This window comes from Manis javanica, chromosome 6 (assembly GCF_040802235.1).
Source record: "Manis javanica isolate MJ-LG chromosome 6, MJ_LKY, whole genome shotgun sequence".
Taxonomy (NCBI): Eukaryota; Metazoa; Chordata; class Mammalia; order Pholidota; family Manidae; genus Manis; species Manis javanica.
Genome location: NC_133161.1, coordinates 22,035,881 through 22,053,763, shown reverse-complemented (window position 1 = coordinate 22,053,763; position 17,883 = coordinate 22,035,881). Strand labels below are relative to the sequence as shown.

General features: G+C 37.4%; 1 protein-coding gene and 1 long non-coding RNA gene across 6 annotated transcripts in view; one reads left to right on the top strand and one right to left on the bottom strand.

The window, feature by feature from the left end:
- AHCYL2 (adenosylhomocysteinase like 2) overlaps positions 1 to 17,883 on the top strand; it is a 194,582-nt gene that overhangs the window by 130,248 nt on the left and 46,451 nt on the right. For 2 of the 5 annotated variants that reach the window (XM_037019465.2, XM_037019464.2), the window contains exon 1: positions 13,748 to 13,829. The exons of the other annotated variants lie outside the window; for them this stretch is intronic. In XM_037019465.2, coding sequence (XP_036875360.1) covers positions 13,773 to 13,829 — 57 coding nt within the window. In that variant the 5' untranslated portion in view covers positions 13,748 to 13,772. Of the gene's footprint in view, positions 1 to 13,747; positions 13,830 to 17,883 lie in introns of those variants that run through there. 5 annotated transcript variants of the gene reach the window in all.
- The window catches only part of LOC140849862 (uncharacterized), a 55,050-nt gene continuing 51,002 nt past the window's right edge, over positions 13,836 to 17,883 (bottom strand). Inside the window, exon 5 of the long non-coding RNA XR_012132139.1 lies at positions 13,836 to 16,708. This is a non-coding gene — a long non-coding RNA (uncharacterized lncRNA). The remainder of the gene's footprint in view (positions 16,709 to 17,883) is intronic.

Below are 17,883 nucleotides of genomic sequence, written 5' to 3'. Positions count from 1 at the left end.
TTTCTCTTAAGAGTTTCTTGTAGTTTTCAGAGTATAGGTCTTTCACTTCCTTGGTTAGGTTTATTCCTAGGTATTTTATTCTTTTTTATGCAATTGTGAATGGAATTGTTTTCCTGATTTCTCTTTCTGTTAGTTCGTCATTAGTGTATAGGAAAGCAACAGACTTCTGTGTATTTATTTTGTATCCTGCAACTTTGCTGAATTCAGGTATTAGATCTAGTAGTTTTGGAATGGAATCTTTAGGGTTTTTTATGTACAATATCATGTCATCTGCAAATAGTGACAGTTTGACTTCTTCTTTACCAATCTAGATGCCTCGTATTTCTTTGTTTTGCCTGATTGCTGTGGCTGTGACCTCCAGTACTATGTTGAATAAAAGTGGGGAGAGTGTGCATCCCTGTCTTGTTCCCGATCTTAGAGGAAAAGCTTTCAGCTTCTTGCTGTTCAGTATGATGTTGGCTGTGGGTTTATCATATATGGCCTTTATTATGTTGAGGTACTTTCCCTGTATACCCATTTTGTTGATCATGTTTATCATGAATGGATGTTGAATTTTATCGAATGCTTTTTCAGCATCTATGGAAATGATCATGTGGTTTTTGTCCTTCTTTTTGTTGATGTGGTGGATGATGTTGATGGATTTTTTAATGTTGTATTATCCTTGCATCCCTGGGATGAATCCCACTTGATCATGGTGTATGATCCTCTTGATGTATTTTTGAATTCGGTTTGCTAATATTTTGTTAAGTATTTTTGCATCTATGTTCATCAGGGATATTGGTCTGTAATTTTCTTTTTTGGTGGGTTCTTTACCTGGTTTGGTATTAGAGTGATGCTGGCTTCATAGAATGAGTTTGGAAGTATTCCCTCCTCTCCTATTTTTTGGAAAACTTAAGGAGAATGGGTATTATGTCTTCTCTATATGTCTGATAAAATTCAGCGGTGAATCTATCTGGGCCAGGGTTTTTGTTCTCGGGTAGTTTTTTTTATTACTGTTTCAATTTCTTTGCTGGTAATTGGTCTGTTTAGATTTTCTGTTTCTTCCTTGGTCAGTCTTGCAAGGTTGTATTTTTCTAGGAAGTTGTCCATTTCTTCTAGGTTTTCCAGCTTGTTAGCATATAGATTTCATAGTATTCTCTAATAATTTTTTGTGTTTCTGTGGGGTCTGTCGTGACTTTTCCTTTCTCATTTCTGATTCTGTTGATGTGTGTTGATTCTCTTTTGCTCTTAATAAGTCTGGCTAGGGGCTTATCTATTTTGTTTATTTTTTCAAAGAACCAGCTCTTGGTTTCATTGATTTTTCCTATTGTTTTATTGTTCTCAATTTTATTTCTTCTCTGATCTTTATTATGTCCCTCCTTCTGACTTTGGGCCTCAGTTGTTCTTCTTTTTCCAGTTTCAGTAATTATGACTTTAGACTATTCATTTGGGATTGTTCTTCCTTCTTTAAATAGGTCTGGATTGCTATATACTTTCCTCTTAGAACTGCCTTCGCTGCTTCACCACTGAATTTAATCCAACAGTTAGAGAAGACCTAATACCCATCCTCCTTAAAGTTTTCCAAAAGGTAGAAAAGGAGGGAATACTCCCAAATTCATTCTATGAGGCCAGCATCACTCTAATACCAAAATCAGGCCAAGACACCACAAAAAAAAGAAAATTACAGACCAATATCCTTGATGTACAGCGATGCAAAAATACTCAAAATATTAGCAAGCTGAATTAAAAAATACACCAAAGTATCATCCATCATGATCAAGTAGGATTTATTACAGGGATACAAGGATGGTACAATATTTGGAAATCCATTATTATATACTACATAAAGAAAACGTACAAATATCACAGGATCATCTCCATTGATGCTGAAAACGCATTTGACAAAATTCAACATCCATTCATGATTAAAATTCTCAACAAAATGGGTATAGAGGGCAAGTACCTCAACATAATAAAGGCATATGTGACAAACCCACAGCTGACATCATACTTAATAGCGAGAAGCTGAAAGTCTTTCCTTTAAGATCAGGAACGACAAGGAGGCCCACTCTCTCCACTTTTATTCACCGTACTACTGGAGGTCCTAGCCACAGCAATCAGAGAACACAAAGAAAGAAAAGGCATCCAGATTGGCAAGGAAGAAGTTGAACTGTCACTGTTTGCAGATGACTTGATATTGTACATAAAAAACCCTAAAGAATCCACCCCAAAACTATTAGAACTAGTAGCTGAGTTTAGCAAAGTTGCAGGGTACAAAATTAATACAAAGAAATATTTAGCATTCCTACATACTAATGATGAACTAGCAGAAAGAGAAATCAGGAAAGCAATTCTATTTACAATGGCATGAAAAATAATAAAATACCTTGGAATAAACCTAATCAAGGAGGTGAAAGACCTATACCCTGAAAACTACAAGAAACTCATGAGAGAAATTAAAGAAGACACCAATAAATGAAAATACATTCCATGCTCGTGGATAGGAAGAATTAATATTGTCAACACAGCCATCCTTCCTAAAGCAATCTACAGATTCAGTGCAATCCCTATCAAAATACCAACAGCATTCTTCAACGAATTAGAGTAAATAGTTCTAAAATTCATATGGAACCACAAAAGACACTGAATAGCCAAAGCAATCCTGAGAAGGAAGAATACAGCTGGGGGGATTATGCTCCTTGACTTCAAACTCTACTACAAAGCACAGTAATCAAGACAATTTGGTACTGGCATAAGAACAGACCCATAGATCAATGGAACAAACTACAGAGCCCAGATATAAACCGAAGCAAATATGTCAGTTAATATATGATAAAGGAACCATGGATATACAATGGGGAAATGGCAACCTCTTCAACAACTGGTGTTGGCAAAACTGGACAGCTTCATATAAGAGAATGAAACTGGATTATTGTCTAACTACATAAACAAAAGTAAACTTGAAATAGATCAAAGATGTGAATATAAGTTATGAAACCATAAAACTCATACAAGAAAACATGGGCAAAAATCTCTTGAATATAAACTTGAGTATCTTTTTCATGAACACATCTCCTTGGGCAAGGGAAACAAAAGCAAAAAAGAACAAATGGGACTACATCAAACTAAAAACGTGCTGTACAGCAAAGGACACCATCAGTGGAACAAAAAGGCACCCTAGGGTAAGGGAGAATATATTTGTAAATGACCTATCCAACAAGGGGTTAACATCCAAAATATATAAAGAACTCACATGCCTCAACACCCAAAAAGCAAATAGCCCAATTAAAAAATGGGCAGAGGATCTGAACAGACACTTCTCCAAAGAAGAAATTCAGATGGCCAACAGGCACATGAAAAGATGCTCCACATCACTAATTATCAGGGAAATACAAATTAAAACCACAATGAGATATCGCCTCACACCAGTTAGGATGGCCAGCATCCAAAAGACAAGGCACAACTAATGCTGGCAAGGATGCAGAGAAAGGGGAACTCTTCCTACACTGCTGGTGGTAATGTAAATTAGTTCAACCATTGTGGAAAGCAATATGGAAGTTCCTCAAAAAACTAAAAATAGAAATACCATTTGACCCAGGAATTCTACTCCTCGGAATTTAACCAAAGTAAACAAGATCCCACATTGGAGTAGACATATGCACCCCTATGTTTATTGCAGCACTATTTACAATAGCCAAGAAATGGAAGCAAACTAAGTGTCCATCAGTAGATGAATGGATAAAGAAGATTTGGTATATATACACAATGGAATATTATTCAGCCATAAGAAGAAAAGAAACCCTCCCATTTGCAACAACATGAATGGAGCTAGAGGGTATTATGCTCAGTGAAATAAGCCACGTGGAGAAATAGAACTACCAAATGATTTCCCTCATTTGTGGAGTATAACAACAAAGCAAAACTGAAGGACAAAACACCAGCAGACTCACAAGCTCCACGAAGGTACTAAGAGTTACCAAAGGGGAGGGACGGGGGAGGGCGGGTGTGTAGGGAGGGAGAAGGGGACTGAAAGGCATTATGATTGGCACACATGGTGTGTGTGTCGGTCACGGAGAAGACAGTATAGCTTGGAGAAAACGGGTAGTGACTCTGTGGCATCTTCCTACGCTGATGGACAGTGACTGCAATCGGATGGGAGGGAGTACTTGATAATATAGGGGCATATAGTAAGCACAATGTTGATCGTGTGAAACCTTCGCAAGAGTGATATCAATGATACCTTAATAAAAAATTTAAAAAAAGCAAAGGCAATAGTTAAGAGTAGAAAAGCAAGCCACAGAATGGAAGATGTTTGCAAAGCATTCATAAACAAAGGATAAAATTACTCATAACGATCAGTAAGGGAAGAACTGATAACCCCATAGAAAAAATAGGCAAAATATTTGAAAGGCCACTTTGCATAAGAGGGTATCCAGTTGTCCAATAAGTATATAAAAATGTGGTTTGCAGTTCACAAGCATTGCCATTTCTCCAGGTTTGAACCCTTTTGCATTGCTTATGGGAATGTAAAATGGTACAGCTTCTGTAGAAAACAGAATGTGGTTCCTCAGAAGATTAAACAAATTACCATATGATCCAGCAATTCTACATTGGGTGTATACCCGAAGGAACTAAAAGTAGGGCCTCACACAGATATATTTGTACACCCAAGTTCATAGCAGCTTTATTCACAATAGCCAAAAGGTGAAAACAACCAAACTGTTGTTAATGAATGAATGAATAATGTGTATGTATACAATTAAATGTTGTTTAGCTCTACTACAAAGGAATGTAATTCTGATACATGCTATAATAAGGATGAGCCTTAAAAACATTATACAAAATGAAATAAGCCAGACACAAAAGGGCAACTATTGTATGATTCCTCTTAATATAAGATACCTAGAATAATTCAATTCAAAGAGACAGAAAGTAGAATAGTGATTACCAGGGGCTGGGAGAAGGGGAAAATGGGGAGTTACTGTTTATGGGTATAGAGTTTCAGTTTGGGATAATGAAAAAATTCTGGGGTAATGGTTGCACAACAGCGTAAATGTACTCGATGTCACTGAATTATATACTTTAAAATGGCAAATTTATGTATATTTTACCACACACATACACACACACACACACACACATGTTATAGGCTAATATCCTTAATGAACATAGATGCAAAAATCCTCAACAAAATGTTAGCAAACTGAATTTAATAATACATTAAAAGGATCCTACACCATATCAAATGGAATTTATTACAGAAATGCAAGGACAGTTCAACATCTTCCCGTCAGTGTGATATACCATATTTATAAAATTAAGGCTAAAAATCATACATCCTTCTCAGTACATGCAGAAAAAAGCATTTGACAAACTCAAATCCATTCATGATAAAAACTCTCAACAAAGTGGCTATAGAAGAAACATACCTCAGCATAATTAAGGCCATAAAAAAAGTCTGTTTGGTTGTGGTTGTGATGGTAGTGGTGGTGGTGAGATGCAGATTAAAATCACAGTGTGACACCATTACCTAAAAGGCCCAATATGTAAAAATACCAACAATACTAAGTACTGGGAAGAATATGAAGCAGTTGGTATACTGATATCCTACTGATAGGAGTATGAATTAGTACAACTACCTTAGAAAACTGCTTGACATTATCTGCCTTGCTGAACATATGCATACCCTATAACCCAAAAGTTCCACTCCTAAATATATATCCAACAAAAATGTTTTCATATGAACACCATACAACATACACAAGAACAGTCGTAGCAACATTATTTCTGTGGTCCCCGAACTGAAAACAAACTTCAACAGGAGAATGGATTCAATAAATTATGAATATTCAGGTAATGGGAAACTTTCTGGCAATTAAAATAAGTAAATTACTGCTAAATACAACAAGTGTGGATAATGCTTAGAAACATTTTGAACAGAAGAAAAACAGGCACTTAAGAGAGAATCTTTTATATTTATATCAGGTCCAAAAATAGGCAAAATTGATTAGTGGCGATAGGAATCAGGACAGGCAATACCTTTAGGGAGAAGTGAGGGTAATGACAGAGGGGACATGAGAGAAGGCTCTGGGGTGCTGGTAAAGTCCTATTTCCTTATCTGGGTGGTTACATAGGTGTGTTGACTTTTGAAATTTTATTGAACTGTAACTTTTTCATGTGTGTATTTCTCTTGTAGATGTTATAATAAAAAGTTTATTTTTAAAAAAGGATATAGTGAGAAGTCTATATTCACATTTATTTAATGGCATTATGCTTCATTATTTTACTCTATACTCTTCCCATCTCCCCATTCCTTCCTTTCTATATGATAAAATTGAGGGCCCTGAATGCAAATTGCTTCCCACCTTTAGTCTGTTGTTTTCAAGTTTAAGAAGTTTTCACATTTAAGCTTGTCACAGGACAGTTTGAGCCAGAGGTGCTAACTGTGCAGCAAACTGTACTCTGATCTAAGTGGAGCTCAATTAGCTGTGTCAGGGACATTGAGGATTTACATCCACAGTCCACTCCCAGATTCTAGAGGACTTCACAGGAAGTAGAAAGAGAGGCTTGGTGCCTGCTTTAGTGTATGGTAGTCTCTGTATGGCTTAATTGCTTATTGAGAAATAGTGACTGGATTAGTCAGGGGCAAGGAGGTACATTTACCTATGCCAGGTATAATTTAGTTATGATATTTCTGGGTTGTTTTTTTTTCTTCTTAGTCATACCTGGTTCCCTCTTCCTTTCTTTTACCCTCAGGTGCCTGTCCTTTATATTACTCATTTTGGGCTTTACTCTGAGCTAGCTATTCACTGATTAGAAGTTATTTTTTCATTTAGTACATATTCATTGTTTACTCTGTGAACGACTGTGTGTGTGTGTGTGTGTGTGTGTGTGTGTGTGTGTGTGATCAGAGTGGAGGTGTGGTGAGATTCAGAGAGCTGGAGCTTGGGAGGTATACAAGCTAAGTCATGAAGGGTCTCATGTTTCATGATAAGGAGTTTGGATTTTATTTTGAAAGCAGTATGGAGCTATTGGGGCATTATGAACAAGGAAGTGAAGTGACCATATTTTTAAATGATTCTGCTGATGGTAATCATATATAAATAAGTTAATGTAACAAATTGAAGTAGGTTATTACAGGGATGGAATTATCTAGGCCCTTGTCTATGTGTAGTCTCAGCCATATTGGCATCATCCGAGATCTTTTAAAAATGTAGCATCAGGACCTATTATAGACTTAGTAAATCAGAATTGTCATTTTAACAAAATCTCCAAATGATTTGTAGGCACATTCAAGTTTAAGAAGCGCTGATTTAGATGGTAATGATAATGGTCAGGCTTTAGACAGCTGGTGTGAAGAAGAAAAGATAGATTGCAAGAAATAATATGGAGTACATGTTTTTCTATTTGGAATACTGTTCTTAATCCCGCTCCTCACCACTTACACAACTGGTACCCCCTACTCATCCTTTACTTTTCAGCTTAAATGGAACTTCTCTGATACCACACTCCTACTGCATATGAATTGTATCATTGCCATATACTCCATAGAACTCTGTTATCTGATCATTTTTCACACTTTTATTGTAATTACTTGTTTAAATTCCTGTCTTTACCTAGACTTTAAGCACCATGAGTGCAAGGACTGTCTTTCTATGCTGCTTGGCACATGATAGACACCCAATAAATATTTGTGGGTTGATTGAATGAATTCACCATCTATAAGAAGAGAGATGGATTTGGGTACATTAGTTATTGGGTGTGATATACACATTATATTTATTAGTAATAATAGGAAATTTCAAGTAGCACTGATAAGTTCCAAGGATTGCTGTAAATGCTTTATATATATTAATTTGATCCTCTCAGCAATACTATAAGGTAGATACTCTTAATATCCCCATTTTACAGATGAGAAAGGTGAAGCACAGAAATGATAAGCCATTTGCCTAAGGTACCATAGTAAGCGGTAAATCAAAATTCAAAACAGACAGTCTGGGACTACTCTGCTATGTCAAGTTTTAGACAAAAGAGCTTCCTAGCACTATGCTAAGTGCTTTCTATATATTATGTGTATTATTTAATCTTTACAGTATGAGGGAAGTATTATTACCCTGTTTTACAGATGAAGATGCAAAGGCTCAAAAAGTCATATAGCTCATCTAAAGATACACAGCTAGCCTGTAAACCCAAGCCTGTCCTTCTCTAAAGCCTGTAGTCTTTACCAGTAATGATGGTGCCTCCATGTAGAATCTAAAATACCTGTGGGATATTAGATCACTGTGGAACTGAGAGGTAGTATGCCTAAATTTAAGTTATGGAGTAGGGAAGGACTTAACAGTTCCAGTTGCTCTGAACTGGAGCAACCTCTGGCATTTCAAATTTGAAGGGGCAGGGGAGATTTGAGGCCTAACTTTCCCAGCCAGACTTATAATTGACCAGATGGAACTTTGAACTCAGGAGGTTAGGAACCTTAGGCTCTACTATAAACTGTAACTTGGGTGACTAAGGAGTAGTTTCTGTTTTTTTCTTATGGCCTCAAAGAATCCAGATGGTTTAGAAATACTGAATGTCACAACTGGAAGGAACCAGTTCCAACCTTCCAAAATCCACCTTTACCCACCTCCCCCTCATTCTATAATAAGTAAACTCAAGAACAGAGTAATTAGGTTACTTTCTAAAGTCTAATAAAACCATTAGTGACAAGCCAGGAATAGGGGACAGGGTCACATTCTTGTATTGCCCTGTGTATTATGACTCTCTGGATTCCAGATTTATCACCTCTTATTTAAAACTGTCCTGCCATTGTAGTTAGTTTTCACCACTGCCTGGTTCTTTTTGACTTTGACCCCTGGAAATACCTTCTTGTCCTTCCCCCACCAGCCCCAAGCACATTGTCACCCTGGCAAGTCATCTGGCTTGCCTTCATAAAAGTTGATACTACCTGAAGTCACCACATGTAGAAACACAACTGGCACATAGAACTTCAAGTTGTTCTTGGGGGTGAAAATGAGATTCTTTTGAGCCATTCACACACTTGGTTGATTTTTGTAAAGCTTGAAGTCTGCAGGACCAGGTGCAGTTTGTGTAATTTTTTTTTTTTGAAGTTGCAAGCTCCTCCCCTAAATGTTAAGGGTGATTGTTATAGGTAATCACGTGCCGTGGTCTCACTCCTGCCCTTGCTATAGGTGTATCTTCTAATACACATTATGGTAAAGTGAAATTAGATTGGAAACAACTTTATAGCTAGTACTTAGACCTATGCCATGTGCCTTATAGAGTCCTGCTCAGTTAATAGACCAGTTCTCAAGTGTAATAGCATCTGTTAGCTATTATAATATTTTTATAATAGATTATCATACCATAAATATTTAGGTTATTATAAATAAAAATAATTTACATAATAAATATTTCTATATGTAATTATATAGATATGTAACATGAAGAAAATAAAATCCCTGATTCAAAAAGAAATATGCATCCCTATGTTTATTGCTGCTTTATTAATGGAGGTTATGGAAGCAACCTAAGTGTCCATCAATAGGTGAATGGGTAAATGTGGTACATATACACAATGGAATATTATCCAGCCATTAAACAAAAAAAAGGCCTCCCATTTGCAACAACATGGATGGATCTAGAGGGTATTATGCTCAGTGAAATAAGCCAGGCAGAGAAAGACAAATACCGTATTATTTCACTTATTTGTGGAATCTAAAAACAAGACAAAACAAAATGAACAAAAGAGCAATAGATTCATAGACACTGGGAAATGACTGGTGGTTACCATGGGGGAGGGGTTGGGTGGGTGGTGGGGACTTAAAGTGGCCCAACAATCTCAGTCCCAAGTTGGTCATAGGGATAGTAGTACAGCATGGAGTAATAGTCAGTGATTCTGTAACATCTCCTATGTTGACAGACAGTAACTGCACTAGTGGGAGTGAGGATTTAATATGGGTAACTGTTGAACTTCTGTGTTATATACTTGAAACCAATATAAGATTGTATATCAATGATACTTCAATTAAAAATATATATATAATTTTTCTATAATATAAAATTTCTACAATAGAGTCATTGTACAAAGTTGTAGTAAGGCTGCAGTTTCCAAATGAAGTCTACTTTAGTTTAAACCTATGCTAGAAAAAAAAATACATCACAACTATTATAACCTAAAAATGACATTTAAGTTAGCCTGCCAAAATGATATATTTTACCTCTGTTTATTCTTTTATTCCAAGCCTGTCTTTTCAAAAAATTTTTATTAAGGTATCATTGATATACACTCCTATGAAGGTTTCACAAGTAAAACAATGTGGTTGCTACATTCACCCGTATTATTGAGTCCACCTCCATACCCCATTGCAGTCACTGTCCATCAGTGTAGTAAGATGCCACAGAGTCACTACTTGTCTACTCTGTGCTACACTGTCTTCCCCATGACCCCTCCCAAACACCATGTGAACTAATCATAATACCCCTCAATCCCCTTCTCTCTCCCTTCCCCTTTGCCCTCCCCTTTGGTAACCGCTAGTCCCTTCTTGGAGTCTGTGAGTCTGCTGCTGTTTTGTTCCTTCAGTTTTGCTTTGTGATACTCCTTAAATGAGGGAAATGATTTGGTATTTGTCTTTCTCTGCCTGACTTATTTCACTCAGCATAATACCCTCTTGCTCCATGTTGCCAACCTTGTCTTTTTTTAAAAGTTATTTTCTCTCATGTTTTAACACTACTGTGAGGGCAGTCATCTTCCATTTACTTAATAACTTGATTATGCAGAAAAGATCAATAGGAGCACCAAATAATCCATAATTTGCTAATCACTGAAATATTTAAGTGTTGGGTTCTACTGTAGAAGTAAAGTAGTCTTTTGGCCTTGATTTGTTCCTAAAAGTTTCATTATAGTGCAGACCAAGGAATGGATAGTGGATTATATATCTCTATAGAGATAATATTATAATTAAGGATTAAAACCCTGCCAAGGATTTAACACAAATAAATCATACCTGTGGTCAGTAATATAAGCTCCTGTATATATAAAATAATATTCCACATCCTATAAAATGGACATAAATATATTGAACACTTTATGCAAGTTACCTCGAGAGTACTGTAACATACTTACAGCATACAAAATCTGACAATTTCTTCAGCCCTTACTAGATGCTGGACACTGTTGCAAATCAAACCTGGCTAAGCCCCTGAGGGACCTGGAATCTAATGAGGGAGAACACATGTACACAGTAATTATAATATGAAAAGGGTGAAAATAGTGATGTGACCAAAGAACAATATTAGAGAAAACAGAGATTGTTTTCCTCAGGTTAGATGCCATGGTAGAACTACCATACTCTTGAAGAATTTGAAAAAGTGATAATGGAAGTGAAGGTGGAGTGAATGCATTTCAATTTGAGGAAATGGCCTGAACAAAGGGGTTGCTGTACGAAGGGACACGGCATAGTAATGGACATAGTCATTCATTAAGTATTTAGTATGCACACTTTTTAAATCCTTGCATCAGTTCTGCAAGATGGCCATTATTATCTTCACTGTGCAGATTAGAAAACTGGAGGGATAGAGAGGTTACATGGCAGAATCAGGATTCTAACCTAGGTCTGTTAAATTCCAAAACCAGTGCTGTTAGCTACTCTTGTGTACAGTCTTTACATTTAAGAAATAGTGGGCAATGCAGCTTACTTGGGCATAGAGTATATATAGGAATATGTAGTGGGAGATCCTGCTGGAAAGGATGTATAGAGGGTTTTAGGAGGAAGTAAAAATGATAGGGAGGGATAGATGAGAGGCTTGGAGGAGGAGGGCTCAGAACTAATCGGCACTGATTGTCCTTGGGACTAGAGAAAAGGGGGAAATCAAAGATGACTGAGGTTTATATCTGGTTGACCAAGGGAACAGAGATAGAAAAGTGTGGAGAAGAAGCTTGTTTGGAAGGTAGAGATAAGGGAAAGATAGACAATCATTTTTATTTTAGATGTGGAAGCACAGATGAAAGCACTTAAAACACAGATGAAATTATCATTGGAAATTTAGGCAGCAGATGTAACTCCTCATTTTATTAAGTTTAGATTAAAAGGAAGATCAGACGACAGTACCTAGAGGTCCCTGAGAACTAAGGCTTTATCAGAATTGACACCCTGAACTCAGAGGACCTTATCACTCCTGCACTTCATCAACCTCCTGTGTCTTGTCATTACTCAAATTGTTTCACTCCATAGCTCCTCTATGATCACAGCTGCTTTTACTTCCACCTCTTCTGTTCTCTCTTCTTATTGCATCTGATCTCTACCTGCTCTGTGATCTCTACTCCTTGGCATCTCTCATTCACTGGGTCCAACGGTCTCCTTCTGTTTTCACTTGCCTTTAGACATCTGGGTCATTCATTTGAATTCTGCTCTCTCTGGCATCTTATACCTCTTCCCCTAGACGTTACCTTCCTCTCCTCCATTCCATACAAAGGACCAGTCTCTTAACCAGTGAAGGCCCTAAAGGGCAAAAAACCTATAATCCTATTTATAATATTATGGTATCAGCTGCAGCAAAATATTCCTCTACATTGGGAATTAACATTGTATAGAGTCCCTGGCCCTTGAAGGGGACCAAAGCAGGCATATCTTGTTGGACTTCCTTTGTGCCTGAAATCTATGGTGCTCTTATTGTATAGTATACTCTAGGAATGAACTAAACAGATAAAATAGATTAAGTGACCTTTTTTTCCAGCTTTGTCTTACTTCCAAACTTCTGAAGTGTGCAGAGAGGAGGGAGCTGGTGTGGGGACATAAAGGAGAAACCACTTCTGTGTGCCCCTTACAGTGATAGTGTATAGGGCTATTGTTTTGGCATCTGTTTCATCCTGAAAACAGACTTGAGAATACAAACCAGTGTTGGATAGGAACTTTGAGGCAGTCCCGGTCTTCACTGGGAACCTGGCTCCCTCTAAACCTACACTGGGATAGCTCCTGATTAACTTCAGGAAGCAGCTCTTTTAAACTGACCTTTGTGTTTCTGCAGCTGAAAGCTTTTAGACCTTTGTGTACAGAGCACAGACAGCCAGCAGAGGGAGTTGTGCTCCCAGAACTTTCTGCAGTGCTTCTAATAAGTTCTGATTTTGCAAGAGATCTTCCTGACTCCATCCAAATCTCCCTCATGCTATAAAATTTTAACTTGAGATATGCCAGAGCTTGATGCCAGACTCCTGGTGAGAGCAAATGGGAAGCTTCTGCATAGCTGTTTAAACTTGAAAGTCATAAGGAACTCTTGATTTCAAGGAAACGCCCATTTATAGTACTGATCCAAATCAAACAACTCTTGAGAAAGGGGAGTGCCCTCTTAACCTCGATCTTTATTGATCTTGGTATCAGCACTTCCAGTGACGCGTCCTGAGGGGCGGGAGAAAAGAAACAAGTGCCTTACTCATAGGGAGAGGCAGACTGGCTGTTGCTGCAGAATGTCCCCTCTGGGAAGGTGGGGGAACAGTGTTTGGGTAGCTGAAATAGTGAGTGCCCTGTAGGAGGTTCAGTGCCTGGGTGCAAACCTTGTGTCTGCCCTGATTTTGAATCAGAAGCAGAAAGTTTGAAGCTGTCTGGTAAGGGACTTGTCAGGCAGTTGACTAACGTTTTGATTTGACTAAGGATCCTGTGAAATGGGATGCAGCTCTGGCTAGATACAGTGAACTTCTGAATCACTAGGTTTGGTTCTCCATCTGGGCACTCAGAAAACCCTGGCATTTCCAAACCAGCTTTCCCTTTTGCTTCAGGACATATATTACCCAAGCCTGCACTATGGAGAAGTGGGACGGTAATGAGGGCACCTCAGCTTTTCACATGCCTGAATGGATGGTGAGTTCTTCGGTTGCTTTGCTTTTTCTTGTGTTTCTTGATAATAAGGCAACTGTTTCTGACAGGTGTCAGAGATTGATTGCCTGTGAGAAGTTCCCATCAAAGACCTGTGGTTGGGAAAACACTTATTACTCTAATTTCTGATTAGTTCCTATGTCTTGGGTCACCCCTGTTTCTTAATTACTATTAAAGTTGGGGCAGGTCTGAGAGTTGCTTGACAACAGTTTATAGCCACGTTATCTGTGCTGGGCTGGGGCTTCCATACTGCTTCTGGTGTACTGCATGGATTGTGTTACCCTGTCATTGCTTTGCATTTACTTCTCATGGGGGTAAAGAAAAAGAAGAGTGAAGGGGAGTAAAAACAATATAACTTGTAGAATGGTGCTCTGTCAAGTCTCTGAATTATTTAAGACATTTCTCCCCTACCTGCCCATTTTTTTCCCTCCAGTCAAAACATTTCCCTAAATATACTTTATATATATATTTCTGAGACACAGGAACTATAGCTCTCTTGGTACTGTTCTTCAAAATACCATATTTGCCTGATATTTTTAATATAGTGATAGTAAGGATTTAGTTGTTGATTAGAACTGGCACATAAAGCCTAATATTTTAGATTCAATTTCAACTTTTGATTCAAAAACAGTAACCATCTTTATTTTCCTAACTGTCTGTTTTCTTCTAGAATTAGCCTGATTTCTTAGTCTATCCCAGCTTGTCTTAATACATATAAAATACATATATATAAAATGGTTAGACTATATACAATGCATTCCAAGTTCTTTTCAGTGTTTGTTGAATTACAAACTTAAAGAAATAGTCATTGGTAATGAGACTGAGTATATAGTGGGCCTAACAAAGGCCCAACCGAGGAGCCCACATTTAAACTCTCATTGTCACAACTGTTGTTTATTATTTTTATTGTATTGCTGTTGTTCTTGATGGTGTTTCAGACCTTGTGCTCAGTTTTAAAACAATGATGGAAAGAAGTCTGACCCATCCTTAGGCTTTTTTCAAGTAATATAGAATTTTCAAGTAATTTAGAATTAGTGGAAAGTATTCATGTACTAATTCTAGTTGGGTTTTTAAATTTGTTTTTGAATCTCCAGCCACTCACTAAGAACAAGAAGGGGGATTAAGAATTTTGGTTTTCTTAGGGAAGAGACCACATTAAAATATTGAACTTTGGTACTATTATAAAGGAATGGTATGGGAGAATTCCACAGAACATTAATGTGTCAACTCAGTAGCAATAAAGTTTTATAGTAACTCTTATTCTCAAAATAGTTCTCACTGTCTTATCTGCTGAGCACATCACTCAAGAGGTGCTCCTACAGAACACTTACCTACTTACTTTTTTTTAAATTTACATGAGCAAGAAAACAGTCCTAAAGGAGTTAGTGTGACTATTGTTTAAGGGATATTGATTAAGCTCTCTAGCTTTTAGAAAACATTCTTTAATAAGCACAGCTCTGCTTTGTTTTTAATATAGCATCTCTTAATTTAGTGATTTCTTGGCCCTTCTCAGAAACCATGAATATACCTTTTGATCGGTAGATTTTTTTTTTTTAACAACAATGAGACAGTGTAGGGAGTGACCTGTCGTCAGTAACTCAATTTTTTCATCTGTTATCTTTTCCTTGCCAAAGACTAACCTCCTGAGCTTTCCTTTCAGATACCACGTAAGTCCATTTCTGACCTGGTCTGCAAGTGCTTCATTAAGCTGCCACTGATACCCAGTTAGCCAGCAAAGTGAGCCACTGAGCACCCTCTAGTGTATTGCCTGTAGATTTCCAGACTTTACCTGTGAAAGGTTAGAGTACCTTTTAATTGCCAAAAGCAAACCCTGGAGCCATCTCCCATTGTGGTCCAAAATTTCAAATTAAGAGACTTGCTTTAAGAAATGTCTGACTCATGTTCCAGTGTACATATTAATGTAATGAAATTTCCACTGAGACTATCCTTACCTCCAAAGGAAATATGACAGGGCTGTCAAACCCTCTTTCAGGATCAAAATGTAGCAGAGAAGGTACATTGTAACACCTCCCCTTTTGTTACTGATCAGCAAAAAGGAACTTGCATACCTTTCAGAGAATAGGACTCAGAAACCACAGACAGCAGCTGACAGTACTCACATCTAAACCAGCATGAAGTCTGAAGAACTCCAGTCTGGAGAACTGACAAGGCTGACCTTCAAGTTAACATTCCATCAGTCACTGGAGAACTTCTGCTGGAGCCTCTGCTGCTCAGTTATTTTCATGTGAAGGATTTTCTTGTTCAGGCAGTTTTACTGCTAAAAGGTTGGGGAACACATCCTTTCAAGGATTGTCCTTATTAATATGTTATTACTTCCTCTGAGAAATCTTTAGACCCTACTGGTAGATGCAATAGCTCCTCTTATGTGCATGGAGATCAGCAGTAACCTTTTTTTTTAAGTTTCTACATTTAAATGTTTCCTCCTCCCACCCAAGTTCTCTGTAGTACTTGGTACTTTTCCATAAGAAATCTGATTGACTTTCTAGAGTTCCCAGCCGTCTGGTTATCCGATTTTTTTTCAGCTAGATATAATCCCTTTTATAGGTGAAAAATCTGTTTCAGCAGCTCATTTGACTTGGAAGGGAGAGAGGTCTCTAAGAATGCTTGACTGTATCTACTTGGAAGTGAGACAAAAATCTTCAAAGTATCTGCTAAATGGTGGTAGAGGTAGCTTGACTATAACCCTGGGTGAGGATAGACACAGACGAGACCCATTTGAGAAACTGATGAAAATGATTGGCCCTTCCCCCAGGGAAATAGACACATACACAAAATTTCACATTCTGTTTTTTTGGGGGAGGAAGTCTAGACATCCATGGATTCATAGATGAGGAACTTCTGGCCTAAAAAAATAGAAATATAAATATGTTACACTTTTGTGTCATTATGTAGTCTCCAAAACCCTATCACATTGATTATTTTCTCAGCACACATTTCAGGTAGACAAAGTAGGTACATATTATTGTTCCCATTTTACAAATGAGGTTTATAGATGTTAAATGCTAGAAATCTTAAGAAACGGAGCTACAGAGAGGACCTCTGATTATCATCCTTTTTAGTACTACTGTATGTACTTGAAAAGGAATTAATTGTTTTCTCTTAGCCTGATACCCTAAAGATTAGGGTAGATAGATCTTCTGTCTTCCCCATGAACCTGTTTTTCTCATATTAGCTATCTATTCTTAACAACTTTAAGTGTGGAAATCAGAATTAGACCCAGTTCACTTTATACCCTGTTTTGGGTATAAAGAAAAGATCACCTCATTCTATTCTCTGACCTTTTAAATAACCTTTTCTTTTTTGCCTATGAATATATATATATATATATATATATATATATATATATATATATATATATATATATATATATATATATATATATATATATATATATAGCCTTCATGGTTGTAGCCACAGATAGGAAAAATAGCTGGCTAAGGACAGTCCAGAGAATTGTGGCTGCTTTATTCATGCTTTGAGAAAAGTTACAGCAGTGATTCTGCAGGTGTGGGCCCCAAACCAGCAGCCAGCATCAACTGGAAACTCGCTAGAAATGCAGAATCTTGGACCCCACCCAGATTTACTAAATCAAAAACTCTGGGGGTGGAGCCCAGCAATGTTTTAATAAGCCTTCTGGGTGATTTTGATGCACCTAAAATAAAGTTCCAGAACTATATTTTTAGATAAACCTGTTAATTGTAATTGATTTCCTTGTTAGTAGTAGTGTCCTAAAATGTCTTCTGGTTGTATTTGGTATAGATCTGCAGCTCCTTCTGGCTCAGGTCTAGTGACATGAGCCATGGGACCAAGGAGTTCCATTTTACCTGAGTGAGGAAAGTGAGGAACCAACTGAGAGTGTACTGGTAGAACGTCCTTGGTTAGGAAGAGCAGAAGTTTAGAGATTAATCAAGCAGAAAAATACTGGTTTGTCTCATTTTGTGAAATTGTAAGAGGTCAGGATTGTAATAGGTGATGGTGAACATCAGTATTTGCATTCAATGAATTTCCATTTCAATTT